Here is a 12712-nt window from a genome sequence, read left to right as displayed (position 1 = left end):
AGAGATGGTCATTGAATCTATGGTAGCTGATGGACTCACTCAGTGAAATAGTATAGACAGAGAAGAGACAGAGTCTTGAGGCCCCCCTGCCCCAAGTGTTTAATTCTGTGATTGTAAGTTTCTTGAAGTGGGGACCACACATGACTCCTTTATATCTCCCATAGACCTTTATACAGTGAATGCTGTTCTCTCTGTCAGATATGCCAGATTGCCAGCCCTGTTCCTACTGTGGAGCAAACTGGAGTGAAGTGAAGTTAGCCCTGGTGTCCACAAGAAGAAGGAAAGGAAATATTAACTTGAAATTTAGGCCAGGATGTGGGCCTCTTTAGAGGTGATAATTTAGTTGTTGAGTCAGGGCTTAAGCTGAAATTAGATTTTTTTAGAAACTCAGGCAGATTTCTTTACGGTGAACACAAGGAAGAAGTCATGAAAATACTTCATCAGCCAACCTAGAAAGACTCTGGAGGAGTTGGACACAGTGTTTTCTGGAGGTGGGAATGGATTATAACATGGTTCATTGCAGTTTGAAGACTAACTCAGAAGGCTTAAACCTGATACTGGAGCCTCTCCCTACCAACTCCCTATCAGTCCTTCCCTACTGTCTTCAAACATGCCCCCACCAGCCACATTCTTAAAAAAAACCTTCATTCGATGCTACCATCTCCTCAAAAGCCATCAGCCTTTATCTGCCCTCTCTTTATTGGCCAAACTCCTCGAAAAAGTTGTCTATGCTTGCTTCCACTTCCTCTCCTTTCCCTCAATCCTCAGCCCTTCTCATTGTGCCTTTTGACCTAGTCACTCATCTGAAACTGCTCTCTTCAGTTACCAGTGTTCTCTTAACTTAATCTGACAGACTTTTCCCACACCTAATCCGTCTTGACCCCTCTGCATTTGACACTAAGTCCTCTCTCCTTTCTTCTGTTTTGCCTCTATCTGACCACTCCTGTCTCTCCTTTCCTGGCCCATTTCATGTTAAGCCCCCTACTGGTGGTGTCATTCCCCAAGGTTCTATTCCAGGCTCTTCTTTTCTCACTCTGTACTCTTGACAATCTTATCAAAATTCCCATGGGTTTAACTATCATCTCTGTGTTTGACTTAGATCTTCATCTCTAGCTTCAATCTTGTATCACCAGATGTTCCAAACTGGGTGTCCCAGAGCCATCTTAAACTCAGGGTGTCTAAAACTGAATTCATCATCCTGCCTCCTAAACTTTTTTCTCTCCAAACTTTCCTGTTTCTTTCAAAGGCAAGACTGTCCTAATCTCAGCATCATCTCTGACTCCTCACTCTCCATCACCCCCCCACGTACCCAGTTAGTTGCCAAATCTTACTGTTTCCACCTCCACAGCATCTTTTGAATCCTACCCCTTCCCTCAAACAGCTATGAATTTAGGCTCTTAATCACCTCATGTAGCTTATTGCAACAACCTCCTAATTGGGCTCCCAGTTGGTCTTCCTAATTGGGCTTCCTTCCTTAGGTCTCTTGCCTTCTAGTCTTTCTTATATACTGCTGCCTAAGTAATTTTCCTTAAGTGCAGATCTTGCCATGTAACTCCTCTGTTTAACTAGTTTCAGTGGCTTTTGAAATGAAATATAAATTTCCATGTTTTGCTTATAGATACGATGTGTCTGTAATTGTGTACAAAGTTCTCCTGGTTCTGCTCTCCTCCCTCAGCATCAGTTTTTATAAGTCTCTTCAGCTTATTATGAAGTCCATCTGCTCCTCATTTCTTTTTTTTTTGTCTTTATAAATTTGTTTGTTTACTTTTAGTTTACAAGATTCAGTTCCACAATCCCTTGAGTTTCAAATTTTTCACCTCCTCCCTTTCCTTATACTCTCCCCACTCCCCACCCCCGTGGCGGCATGCAATCAAGTATAGGATCTGCAAATACTTTCACATTAGACATTAGGTTGGAAAGAAGGATTATAACCAATGGAATGAAGAATGGGAAAGAGGAAACAAAACCAAACAAGAAAAAGAAAGAGAGCAGGTAGTTTGCTTCAATCTGGATTCAAACTTTGTACTTCATTGTCTGAATGCAGACATCTGTTGCAGCAAGCACCCCAAGCATCCTCAGGGTTGCTGCCAACACAGGTTCTTGGATCTGCTTTGATAAAGGAAAGCAACTCAAAATGGGTTAACAAGCTTACTTTAATCAGTCAGATATGTATCGTTTACCTAGTTCAGGGGAAAGAAATCAGCACCCCAAACTTCATAATATACAGACAGAATTATTAAGACAGAGAAACAGATCAAGTAGACAGATTTCCAAACTGTCCAACCATTACATCCATACCAATCAACATCTGGATTTTTCAAAGCCGGAGGGGTGGGGGGCGCTCTCAACAACGGCTTCCCAGAGTTTCATCTGATCAAATCACACAACACTTCTCAAAGTGAGCCCCAAAACAAAGCTACACATCAGGGCTTACATAGCCTTCTCCTGGCTCAGAGAATGTAACAACTTTCTTGACCCACTGGCCAATCAAAAAGTATCTACTGAAAAACAAGCCTCCCACCCCAGGCTCCAGGTGCACTTTAGCTTAGGGGCAGGGAAGATCTTAAAAATTTACATTTCCATTACAACATCTCTTTCCAGCATGAGTCTTTTGGAGTTGTCTTATGACTTTACTTTGTTGAGAAGAGCCTGGTCTATCAAAGTTAGTTGTCACACATACATTGTGTCTGTCATTGTGTACAAATTTCTCCTAGTTCTGCTCTTCTTACTCAACATCAGTTTGTATAAGACTCTCCAGGTAAACATGAAATCTGTCTGCTCCTCATTTCTTATAGGACAATAGTATTCCATTACATTCATATACCACAATTTGTTTAGCCTTCCCCAATTAATGGGCATCCCCTTGATTTCCAATTCTTTGCTACCACAAAAAGAGCTGCTATAAATATTCTTGTACATATGGGTCCTTTTCCCATTTCTATATTCTCTTTAGGATACAACCCTAGAAGTGGTATTGCTGGGTCAAAGGGTATGCACTTTTTTTTATAGCCCTTTGGGTATAGTTCCAAATTGCTCCCCAGAAGTTCACAACTCCAACAGTAATGTATTAGTGTTCCAATTTTTCCACATCCTCTCCAGCATTTATCATCTTCCTGTTTTGTCATCTTAGCCAATCTGATCAGTGAAATGTGGTACCTCAGAATTGTTTTGATTTGTATTTCTCTAATCAGTAGTGATCAGAGCATTTTTTCATATGCTTATAGATATCTTTAATTTCTTCCTCTGAAAATTGCCTGTTCATATCCTTTGACCATTTATCATTTGGGGAATGATTTGTATTCTTATAAATTTAACTCAGTTCTCTGTATATTTTATAAATGAGACCTTTATCAGAGACACTGATTGAAAAAGTTCTTTCCCAATTTTCCACTTCCCTCCTAATCTTGATTACATTGACTTTATTTGTTCAAAAACTTTTTAGTTTAATGTAATCAAAGTTATCCATTTTGCATTACGTAATTCTCTCTATCTCTTGTTTAGACATAAATTCTTCCCCTCTCCACAAATCTGACAGGTAAACTTTTCCTTGCTCTCCCAGATTGCTTATAGTATCAGCCTTTATATCTAGATCGTGTACCCATTTAGACTCTATTTTGGTATACAGTGTAAGATATTTCTCTATGCCCATTTTTTGCCATATCATTTTCCAGTTTTTCCAGGAGTTTTTGTCAAATAGTGAGTTCTTATCCTAAAAACTGGGGTCTTTGGGTTTATCAAACAATAAATTACTGTAGTCATTGACTGCTGAGTCTTGTGTACCCAATCTATTACATTGATCCACTACTCTATTCCTTAGCCAGTACCAAGCAGTTTTGATGACTGCTGCTTTATAATACAGATTAAAATCTGGTATAGCTAGGCCACCTTCCCTAGCATTTCTAATTTTGATAGATTCCTCTCAGCAATGCAAAGTTATAAGACAACTCCAAAAGACTCATGATGGAAAGGGATATCCACATCTGGAGAGAAAGAGGGAGAAGAAAGAGGGAGAATGAGAGAGAAAGAAGAGAAGGAAGTGAGAAACAGAGAGTGAGAGTGAGAAGAGAAAGGGAAGAGAAAGGAGAGAAGAGAAAGAGGGAAGAAAGAGTAAGAAGAGAGAAAGAGAGAAGGTGGGAGAGAGGGAGAGAAAGAGAGGAAGGGAGGGAGGAGAGAGAGAGGGGAGGGAGAGAGAGAGAGAGAGGGAGAGAGAGAGAGAGAGAGAGAGAACTACGGAATCTGAATGCAGATTGAAGCAAACTACTTGCTCTCTGTCTTTTGTGTTTTGTTTTGTTCCTTCTTTCTTGTTCACTCTATTGGTTATGATTCTTCTTTACAACTTGACTAATGTTTAATGTGAAGATATCTGTAGAACGTATATCAGATTGCATGCCACCATAGGGGAAGAGGGGGGAGGAGAGGGAGGGAGAAAAGATTTGGAAATCAAGGGATAGTGGAACTGAATGTTGTAAACTAAAAGTAAATAAATTAAAAAGAAAAAAACTCTTTACAGCCTGGCCTCAACTTACCTTTCCTGCCTTACTGGACATTTTTCCCCCTCCCACACTCTGCGATCCAAGCAAACTGGTATTCTCTATGTTCCTCACTCATGACACTGCACTCTCTGCCTTTTCCCTGGAAATGCATACCCTACTTACCTTTGCCTCATGGAGCCCTCCTCTTCTAATACACAATGAAGCTTTCCTGATCTCTCCAGCTTCTATCATACCTTGTATTTGACTACTTTGTGTGCATATGTGTATGTCTATATATATATATGTATATATAAAGGCATTTATTAATTTGGGAAGTCAAGATGCGGGGTGAGAGTATGATGAATGGGACTTGTATCCAGGTATCTTGTCTTTAACTCTCTTCATTAAGTGACTCAGCCCTTGGGGGTGAGCTGTGTATGCCCTTTCCCTCAAAACCTGAAGAGAAATGGTCAGTTGAACCGACTACACAGTTCCATGCAGAATAAAATAGTAGAGGGAAGAACAGTCCAAGAGTCACCTTCAGGGCAGCTGTGGTGCTAAGGAAATAGGGTTGGGTGTGGAGTCACATAGAGGACGTGGGCTCCTCTCCAGGTGCCGCTGCTTCCTTGCACTGTTGCCTTTGGGAATTTATTCCCTCTCTAAGTTTCAGTTTCATCATTGCAAAATGTGGATAATGATGTCTGCCTTGAACACATCATTTAGTGATGAGAATGTCACCTATTATTATTTATGGTGTGGTGGCATGTTACTGTATGTTGTCAAGAACATTTGTGGTCATCAGTGGGTTGGACTAGATGACTTCTGATGTCTCTTTCAACTCTGAAACACAATGAATCTGTGTAATATGAATGGATTAAATATGCAGTGTGGACACACCAAACATACCGGTGTTTGAGGCACAACTGTGATGCAGTATGTTGAGTACAGGTGTTGCTTGTGTTAATTTTGTCTAATGTGGTAATGATTTTTCATGGGAGTAGCCTGGTTGCTGTAATAAGCTATAGGGGAGGGAGGATTCCCTTCAATACTACACTGACTTGGGAGGAATCCCACACTCAGGCTGCCAGCACTGTCAGGGCAGTAGGAGGCAGGGATGGGGGAAAGGGAGGAAGTTTTGCTTTGTAGAATGGAAGAGTGCCCAGATTTAAACACTGTGATGTGTCTCCTATTAATGGACATTGAGAACTAAGACAGCTCAGAAAACTTCCAATGTAGATTCAGTACCTGACAGTTCTGCCAGAAGCAACCCATGGCATAGTGAATTGAGTGCAGGGTTCAGTAGCAAGAAGATCTGGATTCAGATCTTGGCTCTGACCCTTACTAGTTGTGTGACCCTGGGCAAGTCACCTAACTTTTTAGTTCAGGCAGCTCTCTAGGACTTTGCTACTAAATCATTATAAAGTTGTGATCTGTGTTGAAGGTGGGAGTTCACACACCAGGGTTATGAACACAACAGGCCATACAGATGAAATCATAGCTCCTTCCCAAATTCATGTAATTTTGAAATTCTCTTTTAGATTTTTTTAATGGTATGATCTTTAATATTAAAGTTATGTGTCCATTTTGTATGGATTATGTAATATGGTGTGAGGTATTAGTCTTAAGCCTATTTTCTGTGAGTTTTCCCAGCAGTTTTTATCACATAGAGCTCTTTCCTAGGTAATTTATGTTTTCCACTTTATCAAATACTGGGTTATTGAGTTTCATTGTTTTTAATTCTCCCTTGTCTAGTCTGTTCTGTTGACCTTCTATTTTTTGACCACATGATTTTGATGAATTCACCTTTATAAATATAGTTTGAGATCTAGAAGCTATTTTCCTCTTGTTCCTATCTCTTTTTTCATCATTTCCTTTGATATTCTAGATCTTTTGTTTTTCCAATGAATTTTGTTATTATTTTATCAAGTTTATAAAGTATCTACTTGGTAATTTGGTATAGCATTAAACATATAAGTTATCTTGAGAGGTATTGTAAAATATTTTACAATTATTTTATCAAGTTCTATAAAGTATCTACTTGTTAATTTGATTGGTATAGCATTAAAATATATGTTATCTTGAGAGGTATTGTCATTTAAAAATTATATTGGCATGGGTCAGCCATGAGCAATGAATATTCCTCTATTATTACAGTTATTACTTCATTTTACATCTGTATAGTTACTGACAGTTTACTGAGTGCTTTCACAAACTATGTCTGTTTTAATCTTAATCAAAATTTCTATAGTGTGTATACTATCTCCATTTTTACAAATAAGGAAACTGAGGCCCAATGAACTTATATAACTTGTCCAACTAAGTGGCAGAATCAGTGAGAGCCTGTTATTCCTATAAGTTTTGTTTATGTTTATATTATTTAATTTTAATCATAAGGACCAGTATTGTAAGATTTTATTGCTTTACATAGCTTCAGAGTGCTTTCCTCATAGCTAACTTGTGAGGTAGGGTAGGTGACTGCAGTTTTTCTGAGAAAACTTGTGATGTTTAGTAACTCTGCACACAAACACGTTTTTTTCCACTTATTGTAAAGACTTTGGTCCAGGGGGAAACCAAGCTGTAATAAAAGGAAAACTTTTTTATACTTTGTTGAAAAATGCAAGTCATGTGTTGCCTAGGAAATAAATAGTCCAGTAACAAAGTACTCCACGAGCTAGTAAAAGAAAGAGCTATATTTCATCCAGGAAAACTCTAGTAATTCAGTCATAGAAGGAAGTGGATTATTTCCCCTTGCCTCTAGGCAAGGTTTCTAGGAGTTGTGATTGTGCACATGGCTAAGAGGAAATCACCTTTAGCTTTGGGAGTTAATTATGTGTAGGGTTCCTGCTCACTCTTGGTGCTTTGGGAGTGTTTGGAAGGCAAGTCAGTGCTGGGTGAGTATATGGGCCGTGCGCAAAGATTAGTGAATGTAGTGTAATGAGTGAAAAGATGCCAATGAGTAGGCAGAGTTGAAAGAGAATGAGCACAAATAGACGAGTGTAAATATAGACAGGGAAGGTGCAGCCTGCAGGTGCTGGGGCCCTTGAAACAGAACACTTCACTGTGGACCAGGAGCAGAGAGAGCCTGAGGAGGGGCCGGAGTACCTACGGTTAGATGACTTTGGAGAAAACCATTCTACATAGTGACTTTTTAGCTGGATGAGATATTTTTTTGGGAAAAAGAAAGCATTGTCTTCTAACATGATCAAACCAGGCCAGTAGAAGTAAGTTTGACTTTTGTAGATTTGGGAGTGAACAAGAAACATCTATGGAGAGAGCTGGGAAGGAGATGAAGGGGAGCCTGGTGGACCAATCCTCTTTGGCAACTTTAAGTGATCCTGATGTAACCCTGCTCTCCGTTCACAAACGACCATCCTTCAAAAAGATCCCTCACTTAGGCAACCATTCCAATCCAGTGCCATCTGAGGATCATGGTGGTACTTTTCCAAAGGTAAAGAAATTGGCTCCGGGAATTTTGAATGGAATGCCAGAGACCAGCTCCAGTCAGGTCAGTGGGCTTTTTGAGGGGGCTGCTCTCTGACAGCTACTGAAACAAGCGGACATTTGTTGTGTGTATAAATAAGGAGAGAAATCCTTAGAATGAGTGTGCACATGCATTCATAGCTATGAGGTGGTGGGAGTTTTGTCTTTTTCTTTTCTCAGCATTATTGCTTTATCCAGGTAGCAACTTGTGTCTTCTCTTACAGAATTTTGGCAAAATACTTTGGAAAACTGTAGCAGTGGTTCTAAAGTGTAGCCTGTGCACTGGTCCAAAATACAAGGTCTCCAAAATGAGTTGTTTTTCCCCTTTTCTCATATAGATTTAAATTTTCACTTTAAACCTACATTTAAAGACAAGGTGGATGACTTGAAAACATAGCAAAAATGACAATTATTTAGTTAATTTATTGCTTGAAGTTTTGTTGTTTTTTTGATCAGGTAAGGTAATTTTGCATAGGATTTTTTGTCCCAGGAAAATTGCTTTAGAAAAAAAATTTAAGAACTGTTCTTAAAGGCTTTTCACCAATGGGTACAAAGTAGAATTGGCTTAATTCTTATGTAGCCCTTATGATTATTTTTGCTATTACTATTAATAATTATTTAGAAGCACTAAAGGTTAAGGTGAATTTCAATTTCATTTCATCCTTCTTGGAGTGGGCTGTAAGACATTTAATTCAGTTGAATAAGTATTCAGCTGCCATGTTTCAACCTTTTGCGTTAAAGGCAGAAAAATGTTTTTCTACATTCTGTTATGTTTTGCCAGCATTTTGCTTGCAAAACAATTAAAAATATTCTTTAGAGAGCTAAACTGATAGAAACATTAATGTTACATTAGAAGAGACTTCTCAGGCAAATTTGATAGACTCCCCAGTGTGGAGTTGTGGTTCCTGACAGTTTAGTAATTTATTGCCAGAGCTGGGGTTAGAATGGGCCTTCTTGATAAGGGAACAGAAAAATCCGTCTAGTTCTTGTAATCAGTGGAAAAAATGGTCTTGATGGTTATGCAGCTACTATACTTCATCACCTGTGGGATAAATTGTTGATATCCCACTAGTGGTTGCCATTTTCTTCTCTTAGATTTTTTTCAGGGTGTATGTAATAGCATGGATTTTCAGAATAAATTCCCGTAACTTAGGCATTAAACTAATATGTGGCAGTTGTTTGAAATCCTAAAGGGACAGGTAAAGAAGTTAAGTTGGTATTCCTATGAAGCAGGATGCTTCTAGGGCTTGAGTTTTTTGTTTTTTAAAAGTGATACCAGAAAATAAAGATTTTGGAGGTCTAGGGAGGAAGTGTATTCCACCTCCGCAGTTATAATCTGTAATTCATTAGGAGCTAACCTGCTTCTCAGCAAGTGTAACTTCGGTTAAAATAATCAGAGTAGCACTTTATAGGACCACAACGTGGATTCCTGAAGTTTTTTGTGTGAGAAACTGAAACTATCTCTGGTTTTATGGTCACTCACTTATTAAAGAAGGAGGCCATTAGGGAGGTGGTTAAAACATAATTCCCTCTGCAAAAAGATAGCCCTAGAGAGAGACTGCTGTATGTCAGCAAAATGACTTTGTAGTAGATTTTCCAGTTGTGTAATTCACTTGGTACGATCTGTATTGCTTGGATATAATAGCCCTCCTCGCAGGTTACTTAGTTTAGAATTGAAATTAGTAAGCCTTCATGAAGGAGATGAACTGGTTAGAAGTAACTGGTTTAAGTGATGAAAACAAAGCAGAAATTTAAACTGAAAGTGATGCAGAGAATACTCATAATAAAATATATCTGCCTATCCATTTATACATCTCTGATGTCTCCCTAAGGACCACTGTGGTTTGCCATCTGAGCTGTACTGAAACCCCTTGTATATTTCATTTCTCCCTTAGATTGTAAGCTCTTCAAAAGCAACCCTCCTATTCATTTTGTGGCCTCAGAGTGTAGCATAGTGCTTTATATATAGTAAGAGCTCAATAAATGCTTTTTGAAATTCATTCTTCCATATACATATATGGATATATAGATCTATAAAACCTCAGTTTAAGATGTGGCCCAGACACCACCTTCTGTATAAAGTCTTTGCTGATTTCCCAACTTCTAGTGCCCTCCCTCTCTAATTACTTTGCATTTATTTTGTATTTATTACATATAATATTTTACATATGCATATGTATATGCCCGTGTTCTCTCTCCTAAAAACGTGAAAGCTCCTTGAGAACAAATATTGCTTCATTTTTTTTGTCTTTGAATCCCCAACACTTAACACAGTACGTGGCATATAGAAAGAGCTTATTGACTGATTAAACCTGAGCAGCCAAATACCTATGTAAACATTGGCTGTTTTGGGAGACCACAAAAACACATGATATGTTGGATTTAGTCATGTTCTAATGATATCTGAGTACACTGAAACTACTACCTTCTCATTCACATGGATGGGCAATTTACTTGCACAGAATACTTTTAGTTAAAACAGAATCATGTTACAAATGAAACCTTATTCTAAAATGATTAAGGTTACTATCTACTTGTATTTTCTTTTTAACATTGCTCCGATCAATGTAAAATAAAATCATGACAGTAAAATATAGGGTTCTTCAGCTCCTAAAAGCTTTTTGAGAAATAAAAAAGAAACAAAAGAGATAGCAAAGAAAATGGAACTAAATCGTAGTGGGAAAGACATTTAAATTAGAAACAAAAAGGGACTTCTTGACTGCAGGGGTTGTTAATTTGCTGTCTTCTGTCTCTTGAGATTTATAAAAATGAGGTAGAATTCTCAGGGGTAGCTAAATTGGGTTCTACCTAGATAAATCTTATGATGACGTTCTGAATCCTCAGTCCATTGTATCCCACTTGAAATAAGTCTGATAGGTAAAAAATGTTAGCCATTATTAGGCTTTTTGCAAAATAATTTTGTGATTTAAGAAGGAATTCTATGATCACTTCTTTAAATAATGAACCCATGTTAACATGGGTTTGATATAAAGAAAGTTAATACATGCACACCTATTCAGGAATACATCTGTTGCATGAATTGAATTGTAACTTAGTCTGTGCTAAGAATAGTGCAGCCATTACAACAAAATCCTTATAAGTTTATAATAAAGATTGATTAATTTATTCCATCAGACCTAAGACATTTGTATGCATCTGAATTCATCAGCACTGTATGAAAAATCAAAAGTCTGGGCATACCAGCTATTTCCCCTATAATATAAACATTGAAAAAGCTTAGTGTAATCCATACTTAATTAAACTCTGGAAAACCACCCAGGATACATGTCCTTAGTAGCTGTACTGTAGTATGGGCTATTCTTTTGATTCTGGGGAATGATGCAAGATAATTATGGCCTTACTGATTTGACTTAGGGCATTTCATTAGAATATTAAAAACCAAATCAAACCAACCCACTCTTAGAGATTGACTGTTTGACTGATAGTGTAAGATTAGCCTTTAACCTTGCCTTGCCTCCCTGGATCTTTTATGCAGAATGTTATCAGAGAGATGACACTGCCATAGCTCGTAAAGTGCTGTTATTTGATAAATCATCAAATGAAACATTTGCTGCACTGGACAAAAGTTAGATAACAATGCAATTCTCTGAAAAACGTTAAGAAGTTGAACTGTAGGGCATTTGATTCTCTGCTGAGAAAAGTTGTTATGCTTGTTGTGAAGAATTTTAACTCTTAAGTTAGGTTTCTGGGTCATGGATTTGTGTTGTTGAAGGAAAAAAAATCGCTATTATTATTGTTCTCTGTGTTTTAGGCACAAGTGTGCCAGAAACATTTTAATATATTTATCATTATTTTAAAATGAAGAATTTTTTTTTTTAAAGCAATCGGGGTTAAGTAACTTGCTCAAGGTTACACGGCCAGTTATTTCTGGGTGTGGTGCTGAGTATCCGAGCCCGGATTTGATCCAGGTCATCCCCACACTGGAGCCGGTGCTCTTACTCGCTGAGCCACCTGGCCACCCCTAAGCAATTGGGGTTAAGTAACTTGCTCAAGGTTACATGGCCAGGTGTTTCTGGGTGGGTGCTAAGTGTCTGAGCCCGGGATTGAATCTCCAGGTCTTCTCAACACTGGAGCCGGTGCTCTTACTCGCTGTGCTACCTGGCCTCCCCTAAAATGAAGAATTTCTAACTTAGAAATAGCCAAACTTGGGGGCTGTCAGGTGGCGCAGTGAATAGAGGACCAGCCCTGGAGTCAGGAGGACCAGAGTTCAAATCCAGCCTCAGACACAACACAAAAAACTCGCTGTGTGGCCTTGGGTAAGTCACTTAACCCCAATTGCCCTCGAAGGAGCAAAAAAAAAAAAAAATAGCCAAACTTGGGGGCAGATATGTGGTGTAGTGAATAGAGCACCAGTCCTGGAGTCAGGAGGACCTGAGTTCAAATATGGCCTCAGACACTTAACACTTACTAGGTGTGTGACCTTGGGCAAGTCACTTAAGCTCAATTGCCCAGCCTTCCCCCCTACAAAAAGCAAAAAAAAAAAAGAAAAAAAGAAATAGCCAGACTGATATAATCTCCTTTTTCTCTAAGACATTTTGATAATAACATGTATAGGAAACTTGAACAAGAAAATGGTACAAAATAACAAAATGTGGTTTTGTGGTTAACGTTCTACTTCATCTATAGTCACTTAATCTTTTGGTGAAGTCATTGGAGAACCATCCTCCTAAAATTATTGATCCATCTCTGAGCACTCCCTTCTATTGGCTCCCCATGACCAGGTGACATGAAAAAATCAA

At 38.5% G+C, this 12712-nt stretch overlaps 1 protein-coding gene across 1 annotated transcript in view; it reads left to right on the top strand.

Moving 5' to 3' along the window:
- The first annotated feature begins 6943 nt into the window (after positions 1–6943).
- ATP7B (ATPase copper transporting beta) overlaps positions 6944–12712 on the top strand; it is a 78608-nt gene continuing 72839 nt past the window's right edge. The window contains exon 1 of the mRNA XM_069064595.1: positions 6944–7977. Coding sequence (XP_068920696.1) covers positions 7738–7977 — 240 coding nt within the window. The 5' untranslated portion in view covers positions 6944–7737. The remainder of the gene's footprint in view (positions 7978–12712) is intronic.

This window comes from Petaurus breviceps, unplaced genomic scaffold (genome assembly GCF_028583685.1).
Source record: "Petaurus breviceps papuanus isolate PSGF00001 unplaced genomic scaffold, PetGlider_PUasm1.0 90639, whole genome shotgun sequence".
NCBI lineage: Eukaryota > Metazoa > Chordata > Mammalia > Diprotodontia > Petauridae > Petaurus > Petaurus breviceps.
The sequence above is the reverse complement of the archived record's forward strand: the minus strand, read 5'-3'. Positions and strand labels throughout refer to the sequence as shown.